Source organism: Camelus ferus, chromosome 10 (genome assembly GCF_009834535.1).
Source record: "Camelus ferus isolate YT-003-E chromosome 10, BCGSAC_Cfer_1.0, whole genome shotgun sequence".
Taxonomy (NCBI): domain Eukaryota; kingdom Metazoa; phylum Chordata; class Mammalia; order Artiodactyla; family Camelidae; genus Camelus; species Camelus ferus.
In genome coordinates, this window is record NC_045705.1 from 46216341 (window position 1) to 46234852 (window position 18512).

Consider the following 18512-nt stretch of genomic DNA (forward strand, 5'->3'; position numbering starts at 1 on the left):
GTCCTTTCCACCAGGTGCTGTTCCAGGCCCTTCACATGCATTTTCTTATTTAATCCTATAACAACTCTGTGAGGTATTATTACCCCCTGTTTTCCCATATAATGGAAAAAAGCCACTTCTGCTTTCCAAAGGCATGATAAGGTGAGAGGAAGTGCCCCCAGAAGGACCAGGAGAGGAACCAGAAAGAAGACAGCCATGCAGTGAGGCAGGGTGGCCAGGGGACTTTCAACAACAGGGAAGTCAACTTCCCATTACCTGTGTTTCTGTGACATAAGCCCACTCTCTCTCCCCGAACCTTCAGTCAAGCCGGCCATGTACACTTATACCATGTCAGTACACTTTTTTAGGGAAATCAATAAAAGGGGGCTGAGTTCCACACCCTCCCTGTGATTGAACAGAGAGAAAGGAATAACCACAGGGGATGAAATGAAAGTCCCAAAGAGCAGAAACCTGAAGCCGGACACAACAAAAAGAAAAGCACTTTCAGGAATATACATGAAACGTGGGGAGAACACAGGGATCTAAGTCACATACAAAAGAGGAAGTGAAGGCTCAGAGAGATGAAGCGAGTAACCCATGGTTGCACAGGAAGTGAGTGCTGGGCAGATTTGAACCCAGGGCTGCCTGACTCTGGAGGCCTGCTCTGTGTCACCTGCCATATGATTATTTCCGATCCCTTCTGTGCCAATCACCATACTTAGCGGCATCCCCTACCCCAGGAGGCCCTCCCTGAAGGCTCCAGCCCCCTGCTCTATGACCTCTAAGCCCCTCACAGGCTGATCCACCACATGCCACCCTGACCCCTCTTCTCTATTGCCTGTGAGGGCCTCAAAGGCCCAGCTTGTCCTCCTCTTTGCTGTGACCCCACATCCAGCACTGGGCTGGGTAGAGAGTCAACCTCGGTAGACACGTGATGGCTCAGATCGAAAATACCCAAGACCCAGGCGAGGTCAAGGGACTGTCCAGATAACCAGCTGGTTACCCCTGAGGGAGACAGAGTCTCAGCATCTCCTTGAGAAGCAGGAGGGGCAGCCATTAGAGTGGGGCTGAGGTTGGGAGAGGGTTTCAGGATGCCACATCCCAGCTGGAGCCTCTCCCAAGAGGGCAAGAAATACAGAGGGCTCAGTGTGGAACAAGACCCAGGGCGGCCTTGCCCTGTCTTGGTCTGTCCTTGAGCTCCCCACTCTCCTCTCCATAACCCCACTACCATGAAGGAGCCCCCACCCTCCCAGTCACCCTTACCTGGGGCTCTGCTGTCACAGCTCATGACTCCATCTTTGCAATGGCTGCAGAGAGAGAGACAGAGAGAGATACTGGGGTCAGCCGACCCAGTTACTGCAGGGCCTGGAGACCCCGAGTCACTGCACTCAGGGCCCTGTGGGGCTCAGACATCCCCACTTCTGTCCCTGGCTCCCTGCACAGAGGGGAAGGGTGGGTGTCACTTCATGGAATGTTCTGCCCAGCTGCGCTTTCTTTAGTCAGCAACTTCCATTTAGAGAGGGGATAACAACACTGCTGTCTAGAGAGCTCACCAGTGGCCCAGAGACAGAATGTCGCTGTCTCCAGGGGGATAGTCCATTCCTTGAAAGTGGCAGGAGCACTGGTTCCTATAAAACCCAGGAATAGAGACAGGTGAGCCGACTCAGGAGCTGGGGCAGGACCAAGGATGGGGACCCCACCCCGACAAGCCGGGGCATTCACACCCAGCGTCCGTTCTGATGGCTCAGTGCCTATGCCACATGGGTTTTTACATATTTTGAACACCACCCAGGCCCTCCAAATACATCATCTTTCTATTCCCTGCAGAGACCCTGTAAAATGGGGATTCTTGTGTTATCCTCTCTGTAGGTTACGTGAGGGCAAAGACTTATTTCCTCCTCACATTCCACCCACAGCACCTGCCGGTAACGACCAAGTGCAGGCCTTGGAGCAGAGCAGTCAAGGCTGGAGAGGATGTCTGAACACATCCAACCCCAGTGCTTCTCAACTACCTTCTCCCTAACGTCTCCTCACCTCATATAGCCTCAGAGGCTCCCTTTGTTGGCAATATTCAACCTCAAAGGGTGGGGACGGGGCACACATGGATCTCAGAGGAGTTCGTAGTTTGAAAAGGCCTCCCCCTATAGGTGTTTCTCTCCAGCCCCCCATCATCCATTTTACAGATGGAGAAACAGGCCTAGGGGGACCAAGGGCCTTGCCAGTCAGCCCTGGGATCTCGTGGGATCACCACCTCCCCCTCCCCCTCTGCCCTGAGCCACACTGAGAACACCCACAGCCTCTCAGGCCCTTCCCCTTGTCCCTTCTGCCTGGAGCACTCTTCCCTTGCTTCCCCCAGGTCTCTGCTCAAATATCACCTCATCAGAAAGGCCTTCTTTCCCTTCTTACCGTATGTGATACAACAGTAACCCCTCCCCGCCCCAGGACTCCGTTCTCACTCTGCCCTGTTTGGCTTTATACCTCTTGTTACCATCAGACCCGTTAAGTGTCTGTTTGCTTATTATCTGTCTCACCACCCAGAATGTGAGCTCCGTGAGGGCAGGATCCTGTTTTGTTCATTGCTGAATTCCCAGGGCCTAGAAATGTCTGGAACATGCTAGGTCAACAAAGATTTGTGGAAGGAGAGGGGAAATGAAGGCAGCGACCCTCTTGGCTCTGTGGGGTTGTCCTGTCTTGTGGGGAAGCCGGGCTGGAGTGAAGAGCAGGAGCTGAGGATAGGGGCCTGGGAGGTGCATCCATAGGAGGGAGCCCACCCCCCGGCCCATCCTCCCCTCTAAGGTCTGCCCTGCATCTGTGAGATGAAGTCAGGACACGAGAGGCCCAGTCAGCACCCCAGGTTCGGATGATCTGGAGACCCCAGCCTCGTCCCCACCTGACACAGAGGTCAAGACAACCCACTCACCTGGGGACACAGAGGTCAGCCTGCGTGTCCAGATAGGTGTCTGGTGGGCAGGCACAGCCCTCCACACACTCGCCCCCACTGAGGTCACCATCACCATCAACCTCACAGGCCTCGGGGCCAGCCAGGTCCTGGCAGGTCTGTCCACACTGGGCGACACAGGGGCTGTACTCCTTGGTGGCCTCACAGGACAGTGCTGTAGTGGGGAGTGTAACCGTGCTTTGTCTACCTCACACCCACAACTGTGTGGGGTGGGGCTGTTATTCTAATTAGAAGAAGAGAGAACCAGAGAAGTTAAAACATTTGCCCAAGGTCACACAGCAGGTCAAGGTCAGAGCTAGGATTTGAAACCAGTTTGATTTGAACCATTTTGAGTCCCACTGCCTCCCACTACACCAAGATGGCAGAATGGTTGGTAGAGGCCCCACCTCTCAAGTTCAGCCTGGACCCTGCCACTGGTATTTCCCTTTCTCTGCAAAGCATTCTTCTTAGTGATATTGGAGGAAGAGTGGAGGTCACTGCCCCCTGACAGCCCTGCACACATCCCGTCACTCACACATAGTTGTGAAGATTAACTGTGCTCCCTCTAACAGCCTCTGGGCAGGGCCTTTGTCCCGAGATTCCCTTTGCTCATCCGGCCACCATCCCACTCTTCTGTGGTCTCCCTCACCCCATCAGAGCCAGTAGAGCCACTGAGACTGCCAAGCTCAGCTGTTCTCACCCAGACTGCACGTCTAAGCCACCTGGGGAGCTTTTACAAATGCTGATGCCTGGCCCCTCTCTCAGATTGTTTTGATACTGGATATGACCCAGACACAGGCATTTTAAAAGTTCCCATGCTGGGAGGGAGGATATAGCTCGGTGGTAGAGTGCATGCTTAGCATGCATGAGGTCCTAGGTTCAATCCCCAGGATCATCATCAAAAAAAAAAAAAAAAAAAAAAAAAAAAAATATATATATATATATATATATATATATATGTAAATGTGATTCCTTCCCCTCCTCCCAAAACAACAGCAGCAACAATAACAACAACAACAAAGATTGCTGAAAAGGCAATTCTAACACGCAGCCATGGTTAAGAACCACTGGTCCTGTCCAATCACCTCTGGAGAATCTTTGGCTCAGAGAGGGGCAGGGTCTTGCCAGGGACACATGGCACATTACCTGCAGGGCTAGTAAAACTCAGGCCTCCTGAGGTTTTCCATTTATTCAACAAATATTTGCTAAAAGGTTTTTGAGCGTGGGGTCCTGTGTTGGGACTGGGGACACAGAAGTGACTAAGACATGCAGAGGGGTGTGGCCTAGGGTGGGGACGGGGGTGGGTAAGGGTCAGCTCATGCCCACTGAGTCACGTGTGCACTCAAACCTGAGGGCCACGGAGCCAGTGATCTTTAGAAAGCTCACTCTGCCTGCAGCAAGAAGAGGCTGGAGGGGTGCCTGTGAGGTAGCTCTGCCTAGGGTGGTGGCAATGGAGGTGGTGAGAACTGGCTGAATTTGGTTTGATTGGACTGATAGGATTTGGAGGTGGACTGGAGGTGAGGGGAAGAGAGAAGCAGTCATGTGTCACATGCCCCAGGTGTCAGGCCTGGGTGGTGACCCAGGGGACGGGGGTCCTCGGCAGAGATGGAGAGCACAGGAGGAGAAGTAGTTTGCGAGGCAGGGGTGTCAGGCTGGAGGAGACTGTGGGACATCCAGGGGGGAGCTTAGTGGGGACAAGCAGACACTCAGGGAGCTCCAGCTCCTCTAGCCGCCCTCACAAGCACACAAGCGTGGGGCACTCACCACAGGCTGGCAGGCGGGCGCGGAAGTCGACTGGGAGCCCATGGCGCCGGCACAGGCGGGCGTAGTGGGCCAGCGTGGCACACAGGCAAGGCTGCCCACAGCGGCAGGCGTCCCGGCGGCACTGCTCAAAGTAGGGCATGGGGCTCAAGTACTCGGAGCAGGGCATAAATATCTCCCCCATGAGCACACTGCAGGACTGCAGGGCATAGGAGGCTGGGGACAGGAAGAACAGGGCGAGGGTCAGGGGTCTGGTTTGCCTGGTGCCCCAGGCCCCATCCTCTCCTTCCCTCCCCACAGCTCGGGGGACTCTGTACACAGGAGTGTGTGTGTGTGTGTGTGTGTGTATTGCGATGCATTCCTCATGCCGGGTGTGAATCCATATGATGGAAGGAGGTACAGGAGTGAATAAACAGACAAAACTCCCTGCCCTCCTGCAGCAGACATTCTGGTTGGAGGAGACCATCACTAAACAACTTATACAGTAAATCAGAAGGTGAAGAATCCAAGGAGAGAGAGAATGGTAGGAAGGAGAATGGGGATTTCAAGGTGGGATGGGAGGGGCAATTACAATTTTAAATCCAGTGGCCAGGAAGGCCTCAGTGGGAAGATAATGTTTGAACAAAAACTTGAAAGAGGCAAGGGAGTGAGGCATGTGTTTATGAGGGAAGAGCGTTCCAGACAAAAGGAACAGCAAGTGCAAAGACCTGGGAGAGGAGACAGACCTGGCTGTAGGAAGAAAGCAAGGAGGCCGATGTGGCTGGAGCTGGCGGGATAGTGGGGAGTGTGAAAGGAGGAGGTGAGATAAAGGGGATGGGAGGAGAGTGTAGGGCCTGGCGGAGACACTGTGGCGACTTGGACTTTTGCCCTGAGATGGGGGAGCCAGTACAAATGTGTGTACATGACAGTGGTAGAACAGGAAGTTCCCTTCTCCCTAACTCTCACCTCACCGGAAAGGAAGCCCCATTCCCTTCCTGCAGCTCCTCCTTTTCTGATCACTCTTCCTTTTCTGATCACTCCTACCCAATTTGGTCAACATCCTCATGCCCAGAGTTCCCATCTCATCTCTCTCAAACTAGTCCTACCGCTTCCCACTCCCCTCTCCCCCTCCCCCAGCACCTCACCGGCTTGCAGGTGCACATCGCAGGGGTCCAGCGGGGAGCCAGAGACCAGCGGGAAGCAGGCAGACAGTGTTTTCCAAGAATTGCCAAAGAGTTGTGGGGTGCTCTCAGGCACACCCACCGGGGACCTGCAGACATGGTATAGCCACAGTCACACACTTGCCCACGTGCACCCAAGTGAACACACAGCATACACCCAGGTAAGTATCCACCCGCTCGTGTACACACACACACACAGACCAAACATGAGAACCCACACTAAGAGGCACACGTGTCCCTACACAAATGTATAACATTTATAGGTCCACATGTACTATCCACTCACACACGCACACACTCGCAGAGTACAAATATATGCCAGACATACAAACAGCCAAGGGAATCTACACAGACACATTCAAACATATAATTATGAATGTGCCTGCATATACACACACACATCACATTTAACAGGCTCCAAATGGGCTTGGGACCACACATTGCCCCACTGTCACCACCCACCCCCAGCTCTTCATGTCAGAAAAAGAGAAACAGGGACACCATGAACCAAACTTCATTGTGTTAAGACTTCCTCCCTTCTCCACAGGCAGTTTCCCCAAACTCCTTTGCCCTCCCTCTCTCTCCAGGTAGGAAATAGGCACATGAGGGGCAATAAAAGGAGGAAGAGGAGAAGCTTGTTTCCTAGACAGCACTAGTCTCCAAGGGTCACCAAATCAGGTGTAGATGGGAGAATGGAGAGAGATCAGAGGATCCATGAGGGTAGGTGCTGCCTGGTGCTCACCACATGCATATCATTGCTCCAGAGCAGTGAGAATACTCAAGTTACACAGAGTAGTACTGCCACCCAGAGTTCATAGTTAGGAGAATGACAAGCAGCCCACACACTAAACAAGGTCTGCTCCCATCATTCTGACCAGCTGCCCAAACATTAGCTCCATCAGGCAAGGCAGAGTGGATGTTACATTTTTAAATGTACATGCATTGAAAAGCTCTCAGGCTTTTCTTGTTTTTGCTTTTCTAAACAAATTTGAATTCTTATTTATGACTTAAGAAAGCCTCTCACGTTTCCTTCTAAATCACCCAACACATATAACTTGAAGGACAGGCCAGAACCTCCAGCCATCAAGATCAAACCCTTTGTACTCCTTTGTAGAAGGTCTGACTCTTGTTCCCTCCCAAGTTCAGAAACTATCCCCATGCCCAGATGGTCTCTCTCCCAACTCTCTCTCAGTCCACAGGAAACAGCCCTCTCCAGGATATTGGGAGGCTCACAGGTTGCAAATCTCAAGCTCTAGGCAGGAAAGGTATGTGGCTTAAACTGGCCTGGTGGGATAGAAAGCAGTTTGGGCATCACTGGTTCACTGGGGCTTACACTCATCTAAAAGTGTTCATCATCGATGAAAACAAAACTGTGAGCCAAATCCAATTCAGCCTGAGGTCCAACAATTTTAAGACCTCACTGTAAAACAATTATTTCTCAAAGTATGGTCTCTAGACCTTACAGACTAGAATCACGGTGGTGCTTGTTAAAAGTTAAGATTCGCCAGGCGCCACTATAAATAGGATACTTTAGGAATGGAACTCAAGAACCAGCATTTTAACAAGCCCCCTGGGTGATTTTTTGGTACAGGAAAGACTGTGAACCGCTGCCTTAAAGAAACACACTTAAATGCAAATGTAGAGGACTAAATAGTCAATGGTGCATGTTGGGCACCCTCGGGAGTTTCGGAGAAAGGTATCTAGGTACCGCCGCTGCACCCTCAGTCACAAGGGCCGCCCTGCGCCCCGCTCCTTCCGGTTCCGGGCCAGAGGCACGTACAGGAAGTCGTCCTGCGTGTTGCCGTTGAAGGTGCCGCAGAGGCCCACGGTGTCCTCCACCCATCGCTGGTCCACCTGCAGGTAGAGCCGCAGTCCTTCGCGGTCGTAGAGCACCCGCACACCCACGTTGGTCCTCACTCGCAGGAACACAGAAGACAGCCTCCGGATCTCAAAGGCGTCTGGGCACAGACCCAGAGCGGGATGTGGGAAGTTCAGACAACACGCATCCCATCCACCGCCACCATCTGCGTGGCCCCACGCTGACCCCCATTCCCAGCCCAGTCCTCACACACAGGGAAGCTCTGCCATGGGGTTGGTTTGGGGAGACTTGAGGAAATCCTGTCCAATAATGAAATCAGCACCCAAGGATAACCTACCATGGGAGCTCCGCCTGAGAAATTTATTTTAACATCAAGTGCCAATCAAAGCTTTGCCTCTCTAAGGAACTGGTTTGTTTCCTTCTCTAGCAAAGGATAATTCGGTAACTACCCATTCTTTTCACGATGGCCACTAGGAAGCTCAAGATACGATTTTAGATTCAGTTGTAGCAAGATTACATTTTAGATTCAACTGCAGTGAATTTTACACTCTTGTGGCTTACACTTCTTTGACCTCTATACCCCTTGCATCCCTACTCCTCTCAATCTTGAGCACCTTTTTTTTTCCCTTAATTTTCTCTGGTGCTATTTTATTTCTTAATAGTTTTGCCATTTTCATTAGATGTGCTTCCTACAAGCTACCACAAATCCCTTGTAGAATCAGACAGGATAATAAATACTTCATAAACGGTGATAGTAGGCATGGAAAACAGCTCCACTCATATCCTAATGTTAGGAGTAGCTATCATACTGCTGTGAAGCCTACAGTCATGTTAGGGTGGAAACAAAATACATTTTACAACCCCAGAGTCCATATTCCTGGGACCATAGTGTCCTCCCTGGCCTGATTCATCCAGTACTAGAATGTGAGCTCTTGCCCGTGTGGCAGTGCCTTTGGACAGAAGAGCCTGGAAGAAGAGCCTGAGTCACCAGCTTTCAGCTAGCTCTTGTTCCCCAGAGTCATACCGTCTGTGTAGGGTGGGGTGACCTTGTACTGGTCAAACAGAAGGACATCACCCGCTTGGGTCAGGGTCACCTGCCTCCGGGGGTCCTGATGTAAAATCACTGACACTGACTGGACACAGACTCCATCCTGGTTCTAGAAAGAGAGAGGAAAGCCAAAGGGTTAGGGTTAGTCTGTCTTTCCTGCTGGTCCCAACAGAACCCTCCAAAGGCAGGGATTTCAGCATAGTTTGAGGCCAAGGGAAGGTTCTTCACAGTGACAGAGGCTCAAAGGACATTAGGGGTCCTCTAACCAAATTCTTTCATCTGGGGAATAGGAAGGCAGAGGCACAGACTGGAGGAGGTTGGTGGCAGAAATTGGATAGTACAAATAAAACTGATAATCAACTCTCAGGCTTTGACACAGAGCAGAGATGGACCCCAGATGGCTCAGAGTTTAGCCTCAGAAACACTGGCCTCCCCACTTGACTGTAATCCAGGACTTTAATTTTCATCTTTTTATGGGTGTTTGTGTAGCTCTTTCCATGTGTCACATCCTACAGAGAATCAAGCTCCACTCATTAGAAGGCAGAAAATGAGCTAATATTCTCTGGGCCTCAGGTTCTCATCTCTGAAATGGGTGGTACACAATGGGCCCATTCATACCTCCCTTTCACAGGAAGACAGTCACAAAACCACGCAGTGATGAACGTGACAGATATCATCCCTGCCCTCATGAAGAATACGTATTCATGTGGGATACAGACATTAAATAAGTAAACAAAGTTGGTTAATTATTGTGATCAATGCTGAAAACAGGCGTAGGGTGCTAGGAAAGCATATAGTGAGGGAACAAGACTTAGTCTGCTGAGATAGGAAAGGCCGTCCTAGGGACTAATAATAATGATGTAAAAATAATCATAATAATAAAATGCTTAGTAATACTACATTATTATAATAACAGCTAACTTTAATACGAAGTTATAGTCAGGCACTGTTCTAATTTTTTTTAATATATTTACTCAATCATTATAGCAATCCTATTCAGTAAGTACTACTAACAACCCCATTTTGCAGATCAGAAAACTGAGGCATAGGGAAAAAGTGCCATTTGAGCTGAGATCAGAAGGATGCATAGAAGCTAGCTGGGCAACAGAAGGGGAGGAAGGAGACATCCAGGCAGAGGGAACAGCCTGCAGAAAATCCTTGACACAGGATGGCTTCTAATGTATTCAAGGATGTAAAAGAAGACTAGAGGGGCCTGAGCCCACTGGGCAAAGTGGTTTAAGATAATGTTCAAGATGTAGGCAGGGGCCAGCTTAGGTAGAGTTTTATAACATTTTTGGATTTTATCCTAAATCCAAAGACAGCCAGAGGAAGTGTAACAGGAAAGTGATACAATCAAGTGCTGAAATGAAATGATCAGACCATGAAATGTTTCAGAAAGACATTGTGCAAAAAGTTACCACCTTCCTTCCAAGTTCCTGCCTAAGGGGACAGAAAATCCCTAAAACAGCTCAGAATCATCATGCCTAAAACATCATCTTCTTTGCCAAACCCACTCATCATCTGGTCCCCTCTGGATATGTTACTGGTGCAGGAAGAAAGCCTGCACCCTTAAGTCAAAGCCTTAGGTTCAAGTCCTTAGGTTCAAGTCCTGATGTCACTGAAAGCCATGAGACTCTAAAAAACTCACTTAACTTCTACAAACCTCAGTTCTCTCCTCTGCAAAACAGAGATGCAACAACATGTGGTTGGTCCTACCTGATTGGATTCATATAAGAAAATGTGCTGGAAATACCTTGGGGTTGCATTTGTCAAAGCCCACAGAACTTTACAGCATAAAGAGTGAACTCTACTGTGAGTAATTTTTTAAAATTATGCAGGTGGTCAGGGGATCCCAGGATGAAATGCAGTCCATGACAAAAGAATCTAACTATATTACAAATATATGAAACAATCTCACTGAAGAGGGTACATGGAAAGGTGTTGACCTACGTAACTTTGGAAATAAGTGGAGTTTGTAAGACCAAGAACAAAACGAATTGTGCATAAGCACTAGTTGGTACTCTAGTTGATAAAGTTATATCCCATGGAGATACCAGATAATAACCTTTATATTCTTCTACATGTATACTGGGATTGAACAATTAGGTAAATGAATGGGTAAATAGTGGAAGCCAGGTTTCTCACTGTTGGAGTGGGTGTTTACAGAGAAGCAAGGAGTGAGGCTAGAATGATCCATGCAGTAATGGATTAGAGCTGGAACATCAGTATGAACTCATGATTAGCACATATAAATACAAATGGTTATTTATAGAACTGTTTATAGATATGTGTATATATGTTGGTTAGACAAGGAAATGCAAGGGTTATACAAATATTTCCTTTCTCTGTCAGCTGAAATGGCCTAAAATAAATGATATCCGAGTAGCAATGAGCACACCTAGTGCCCAGATCTTGATTTCTGATACCATTCTCTAATAAAAGGAATCAAAAAAGGCCTGGTAATATTTTTGCAGAAATGGCTGATTCGAGGACTGGGACCAGAAATACTACAAGATACTGGTACATCTTGTATGGCCAGAAAGTAAGGAATTATGTGCACACTCGCACGCGCGCATGCGCGCGCACACACACACACAGAGACAGAAGTGTGTCAAAGGGACACAGGAGCCAACTGAAATACTGCCTAATGGCCAAAGCTAAAACAATTTGAGTAACGAAATTAAAAAGTATTTAATTATAACCCAAATTATAAAATAAACACCCATGAGTGCATGCTGATGTAAATGATTGAATAAATATATCGGGGAGAAAAACAAGTCTGCAGAAAAATTCCAAATAATTTACGTAAATTCTCTGCCTTCAAGGAGGGGAGCATAACCACCAACTCTTTAACTGTGAGCTGAACATAGCGTCTTTCTTTCAAAGAGAATAGCATAGAAAGGGGGAAAGAAGAATAACTTTTTGTGGCAAGCACTACCTCAGCTTGATGATCAAGGTCAACATCAACCGTGGTAGGCCATGTTGATAGTGTATGCCCATGGTAAGATGCGATGAAAATGACACTCTACTTCTGATCTTCCTCCCCAAACCCACAATCCCACTCTGACCATGAGAAAAACATCATACACATTCTAAAAGAGGAGTATTCTACAAAATAAGTGACCAGTATTCCTAAAAACTTTTCAAGGTCATCAAAAATGAAGTCTGAGAAACTGTAACAGCTAAGAAGATTCTAAGGAGACACGGTGATTAAATGTAATGCAGTACCCTAGAATAGAAAAGTGACATTAGGTGAAAAAACTAAGGAAATCTGAATATGGTATGGCTTCAGTTACTGATAATGTATCCATATTGGTTCACTATTTGTAACTAATATAAGACGTTAATAATAGGGGAAACTGGGTGTAGGGTATATGGGAACTCTATCTTCACATTTTTCTGTAAATCTAAAGCTGTTCTAAAATTTTTAATTCTACTTTAAAACATGTTGAAGGCTTGTAAATACTACGCTGATTCTGGGGTGGGTATGTTAAGAGGCTGTGACAGGCTTCCCGGACAACATCCAACCTTGGTCAAACCCAGCACCTCCTCCTGCTGGCTGTGGGGTGTCAGGAATCCCCCAAACCTCTGTAAGCCTGTCTCATCATATTTAAACTAGGGAGAATAATAATAATGAAGAATAAAGAATGATAATAAATAATTAAATTAATAATAAATTAATTTAAATTTAATTAATTTAATTAATAAATTAAATTAAATAATAAATTAATAATAAAGACTACCACGTGGGGGTATTTTGAGCCTTAAACTAGTTGCTGTATGCAGAAGTAATTAAAGTTCCAAGCACTGCAGCCCAGAACGGTCCTTATGGGGTCAGCACTGCAGTCAGCTCAGGGACAATGCAGTCACCACTGAGAGGCAAACAAACTCACATCTACCCTAGACCTGCAGGCTGGCCATTTTCTCACAAGTGGCTGACACATCTCAGGGGTCACCTCCTCTAGGAAGCCTTTCCTGATGCACCACCTCCTCCCACATGACATCTGGGTGAGACAATAACAAGGAAAAGTTCCTCCATAGAGATCTACTCTGTACTGGCCATGTTGTCACAGCTCCGATAACATAGTGGGCTATGGGGCTCACTTGTCTGCCTCAGCCACCAAATTACAAGGCCCAGGAGGGCAGAGCCAAGTCTAATTCATCCCAGTCTCCAAGACCCAACACAGCTTCTGGAAGAAACATGTTCAGTATATGCTGAATGAATGAATGAATGAATGAATACAGAGATGGTGAAGGTACAATCCGAGGAAGGAGAGAAAATTAAGTTGAATCAGACCCACTTTAGAGATTTTTTTAAAACACTGAGGCCCAGGAAAAGGAAGTGACTTTCAGCTAGCATATGTTCTGGAGCCAGAAGCCGACCTGCTGCCCCCTGGCTCTGCCCAGGAGTGGAGAGCAGGGCTGTGTAAGGACCTGAGGCCTTGCCCTAAATCCCCAACCCCTCTAGGGGGGCAGAGGGCAGGGGTGGAGGGCTGGGGGTCCTTGTCCTTACCAGGCCACACGGGGCGTTCTGCAGTGTCACCATGAAAGTGCCCGAGGAGCGGCTCTTTGCCAGGATGTACTGACATGTGGCAGGGAACGTGTAGCGGCGACCGTCAAATGTTGTGAAGTGGATGTCACCAGTCACTGAACACTCAGCTGAAGGGCAGAGAAAGGTGGCTGACCTAGGGGAGCTGCCTCCTGGCGACCACCCCTGCCCTGTGGCTCTGAGCTGTGGGACTAAAGGGAAGGGGTAGAGCACCAGGTGGGGAACAAGACGTACCTGGGCAGACAGATGTGCTGCACATCCACTTGCCCGCAGTGCATGTGCTGAAAACAGAGACGAGGGAGGCAGGGACTCACCCCACCCCACGAGGCAGGCAGGGACTCACCCCACTAGGGTAGACATTGGAGGGTCCTCAGAGGATCCTCCTGCCCAGCCCTCAGTCTTCCCATCTTTAAAACAAGTGGTGGAGATTCCACCCACAGATTGCATGAGCTGTCCTGCAACTCCGAGATGCTAAGTGAGTGCCCTCTGTGGTCAGGCTCCCAGACCCCAGATGGACAGCCCTGATGGAAAGCCATGAAGCCACCCTCCTCCCCCTGCCCCCACCCCCAGGAGTAGACACGGACCAGGCATTGCAGTCTTCTTTCACCACAGAGCCAGTTGGGTACAGGGTCCCATGGAACTCACAGGGACACTCAGCTGGTGCCACGCAGCCCCCATCCTCAAAGATCAGCCCTAGGATGACAGCAAAGGCCCACCTCTGCTCCTGTTCACAAACCTTTCATGGCTCTCCAGAGCCTGTGATAAAGATCCCCATCCAAGCTCTTTCACCACTGAGCCCACTTTCACACTTTATTCTGTATAAATGCTTGGCTTAGGCCAGATCTGAATCCCTTCTGAGCAACTAATCCCGCCTCCAGATTTCTGTTCAGACAATGACCCACCTCAAAGTGCATACTGACCAGCTTCTCCTCCTCACCTCTAGATGTCACTGCATCTAGAACCAGCTTAGGTGCTGGTTCCTCCAGGAAGCCTTCCCTGACGATCTCTCTCCACAAATGAATTCCTATATCTCTTCTTGTCTGAACCCCTGAGCTGGTCCTCACCACATTATGCCTTTGACTGGATTCACATGTATAAGTATTTTATCACTGCAACCACAGTCTGATCCCTAAAGTCAATGACTGTATCTTTATATTTTTTTATCCCAACCCCAGCCCAGCCAAGTGAGTTGCACACTATAGATGTGCTGCAAATTTGTACACCATGAAAAACAGTATGCAGATGAATGTTTAAACAAATGCATGTGTGATAAATGAATAAATTGATGACTGAATGACTTGTCCTCATCTACACACCTTAAAAACCTCAGGCCCAATAAAATTAAATACCCTGATGAGCCTCTCAAGAGTCACAGTTCTGCCCCTACCATCACCTCCCTTAAGCCATTCATTCATTTGTTCACATATTGTTTGCTCCTTCCTTCAGTCATTCTACAAACAGGCATCCTCTGAGCCCTTGCTTCACGCCCACCCATGCCGGGCCAGTAAGATGCTGCCAGGCACCCATTCCATCCCTACATACCATCAGGACAGTAGCAGCCATCCACACAGGCGATCTCACTGTCCACACAGGATGCCCGGGGCTGGCAGGAGGCAGGGCAGCAGGCTATGCACTCATTGTAGATAAAGGCCTTCTCCTTGCAGTGCACCGCTTGGAAGGAAGGGAGCAGTATGCCTGTCAGCTCCCTTCTGGTCCCAGCTCTGCCAGAACCGACCCAGCCTCTATCCCAAACCCTAGGGTGCGGGTGGGAGGACTTTGATTTTCCTGATCTCCTAGTCCCTGTGGAAGCACTGGGTGATCAAGAAACTAGTGAGAGACCTAGGAGGCTCTGAGAAACACCCTTATCTCACTCTGTGGCCCCAGGCCAGTCGCTCCCTCTCTGAGCCTCAGTTTTCCCATCTGTCACATGATGATGAAACCTCAGGATTTAAAGCTCTGATAACTGTGGTTCTTAGCAGGGCAGGACATTGAGCTGAGGCCTGGGAATGCCACTCACAGCCCCAGGACAGAACTTGTCCGAATCCCTCCAGGCTGCACCTACTGCATTTCTGGAGTTGGTTCCTCCATCCCTGCAGGGGTCCGACCTGCCTGGGCACATGCCCGGGCATACTCCGCCAGTGCCCGGCACCAGGTGGCTTCATCACCCGCTGATCTGTGCAGGGAAACCGAGGGTCACAATGGAATAAGATCCAACCTGCAGCCAGGCCCCCAGCACCAGACAGAGACTGCCGGGGCTCAGGGCACCCCTCCTCACCACACAGCGGGAAAAGGGAGCCAGGGAGGGCAGCGAGGTATACAGATCCTTAGACTAGAGGCAAGAAACCTGGGTTCTGGTCTCAGCATTACCCCTGTCTTATGTGATCCTGTGGGGGTCAGGCCCCATTTCCAGGCCTCAGTTGAATAGGGAAGGTCTGTCCTACTTATGCAGATAAGAATTTCAGAGCTTTGGGAAGCATATCTGTTAGTACCTGGTATTACCCACATGCTTAGCCCCCACCCCAATACTGGGAGAGGTCTCCCCACAGCCCAATACCACCTTCATTCCTGGCTGCCCACTCACTGGCAGAGATCACTGGTACAGCTGGCCATGAAGGGCAGAGGGCTGACATAGGCATGGCAGGCATCAAAGGGGGGCCGCAGTAGCGCCTCACAGCGGTCGTACACAACCTGGGGCAAGGGCCAGGAGCAGGGCTAAGGGGCTGGCAGGGCCAGGCACAGCCCTCTGACTTCGCCAGTCCCATACAGAGCCCTAGCCTGGGCCCAAGGGAGAGAAGAAGAGGGTGGAGAGGAGACAGAAGGGGCATGAGCACCAACAACTCTGGGTCCCTGTGGCCAATAACTTTCCAAGAGGTAGACGGAAACCAACTTAAGCCAGGCATTAGGGTAGGGCAGGGGGAGGGTGTGGGAATTGGGGGGGGTCTCCCCAGGATCCAGACCTGCATGGTTCCTAGGCTTTGCTGCAGACATGGTGGGCGGGGCAGGGAGGAGGTTGTGGGTCCTGGAGGCTGGTTAGGAGCCTGCTCCTGCCAGCTGTGCACAAACTCAGCCACATCTTCCATCAGCTTCCCTGTAGGGGAGAACTAGTATGACCACAAGTCGGGAGCTGGGGAGGGGGAGGGCAGGCAGATGATGCCAAGAGGAGGGCAAGGAAGAACCCAGTCTCCTGAGCTTCCATCCCAATCTGCACTTCTCAATGGAGTCATTCTCCTGAAAAAGCTATTTGGCAAAAATAGTCAAGAATGCTCAAGACACTATGAGTTCCCTGGAGTGGCTCCCTACTGCTCTAAAGCCAGGAAAGCAATACCATGCAATCAAAAGAGAACTAATGTGTGAGCCTGAACAAGCTCCTGTACCTCTCTGGACCCGAGTTTCCTCATATGAGAAACAGGACAAATAGTCTCCTTGTGAATTTATTGCAGGGACTAAATGAGATGAGGTATGTAAAGTGTTCAGAGTGTTGTGGCTGCTCAAAGGCATCACTTCCCTTCTTCTGGCCAGAGTTGCCATGACTGAGCCTGAACACTTCACTTCACTTCTTGCCACTCCAGCTGGAGCCATTCTCATCCTGGCTCTTTCTGGCCCTCTGTACCCTGCCCCCACAACCCCCTCCACTCCACACACACCTTGGCATGGTCAATACCACCTAGCAAAGTGACCTTTAGATCCTCACACAACCCTTGTAGGAATTCTCTTTATGACTATTTTACAGATGAGGATACTGAGTCCAGAGTGGTTAAAACATGCCTGAGGCCACACACTTGATAGGAAGGGGCCCCTGGCCTCCCACTAGGTCTTTAGTACCATGACCCCAGGGCTCTGCCCCAAGTCCCTTTCCACCCTTCCCTGCTAGACCTGTCCCCCACCCCCACCAAAACCCCTTGGAAGACACCTGCCCTGCACCTCACCATAGCGGGTCACCAGGTCGTCCTGGGGGTTGGCGTTGTTGTTCCCACACAGCCCATGGGTCCAGCCCAGGAACTCTGGGCTCATTTTAATGTAGACAGCCGAGGCACCATCCCAGGCCAGCGTGAAGGCCGACTGATGCCGCACAAGGACATAGCCGGCAAGCCGCTGCAGACGCACATTCCCCATCACTTGCGGTAGTTGGACCCTGCAGGGCATGGCCAGAGCTTCAGGGCATCCACACAACCTCCACTGGCCCAGTCCTTCAACAAAGGACCCACCGTCCCCTACCTGCAGGACCCACCAGCTACACAGGATCTGCCTCACCCATCAGCCACTGTACTATGGGGCCTGAGGCCCCTACTTTCCCTCCCCCTGACTTCTTGGATACCTGGAATTTCACAATTAGAAATAAGTTCTTTTGTTTTCATAGTTTTAAAATTACTTTTTAAAACTGCAATTCCCTTGGCAGGGATAAATCTTAGAGTGACTGAATTGTTCCTTTCTCCTAGACAGGAGAGATGGTATAAACAGATAACTACTTTGCTTATTTTTTTGGTAAGAAGCAAGAAAGGGATGGGAAGAGGAGAAAAAAAAAAAAAAAGCCTAGAGAGAAGGCAAACAGGAAATGAAAGAAAAGATGCAGGGCTACAGCAATCTTGACACAGTCCCAATTTTACTGGCATAGGCTCTCCTAGTCAATCTGGAATTTGGCAACTTTCACCCAGCTGAAAATCAGAAGGAAAACTAAAGAAGTGTCTAACCAGTCAAGGCTGGTACCAAAAGACCCATCCACCAGTGCTTCATTCATGGGAGAAACCCTTGGGCCTTTAATTCTACACTCGGCCCCAGAAAGCTTGGTTACTCAGCTTCCAGGTCTGAAGCAGGAAATGAAAAAGGGGAAAAGGGTCAGTGCAGGAAGGTCCCCCCACAACAACATGAAGTGACATTGGACAGCAAGGGAGGGAAAGGCCAGTGAAGAGTAGTTGCAAGAAAGATTTCAGAAAGGACCACAGTCTGGAGCCTTTTGGTGTAGGAAGCTGGGTCCTCAACCCTTGAGTGGTCCCCTAAGCATCCCTGAGGTCCCAACAAGGTAAGTGACATTCAAAATGACCCTATTGGGGGGAGGGTATAGCTCAGTGGTAGAGTGTGTGCTTAGCATGCATGTGGTCCTGGGTTCAATCCCCAGAACCTCCATTTGAAAAACTAGATAAATAAAAGCTCCTATGTCACATTACCATATATAAAATAGATAAACAACAAGGACCTACTGTATAGCACAGGGAACTGTATTCAGTTTCTTATAATGAGCTGTAATGAAAAAGAAACTAAAA

The 18512-nt window shown here is 49.4% G+C and overlaps 1 protein-coding gene across 1 annotated transcript in view; it reads right to left on the bottom strand.

The window, feature by feature from the left end:
• OTOG (otogelin) overlaps nt 1-18512 on the bottom strand; it is an 86049-nt gene that overhangs the window by 59034 nt on the left and 8503 nt on the right. The window contains 16 exon segments of the mRNA XM_014568021.2: nt 1243-1286; nt 1533-1607; nt 2900-3092; nt 4682-4894; nt 5803-5927; nt 7619-7796; nt 8682-8814; nt 13219-13364; nt 13489-13535; nt 13839-13947; nt 14797-14925; nt 15317-15353; nt 15355-15427; nt 15836-15942; nt 16212-16342; nt 17181-17386. Of these exon segments, the coding sequence (XP_014423507.2) occupies nt 1243-1286; nt 1533-1607; nt 2900-3092; nt 4682-4894; nt 5803-5927; nt 7619-7796; nt 8682-8814; nt 13219-13364; nt 13489-13535; nt 13839-13947; nt 14797-14925; nt 15317-15353; nt 15355-15427; nt 15836-15942; nt 16212-16342; nt 17181-17386 (1946 nt within the window).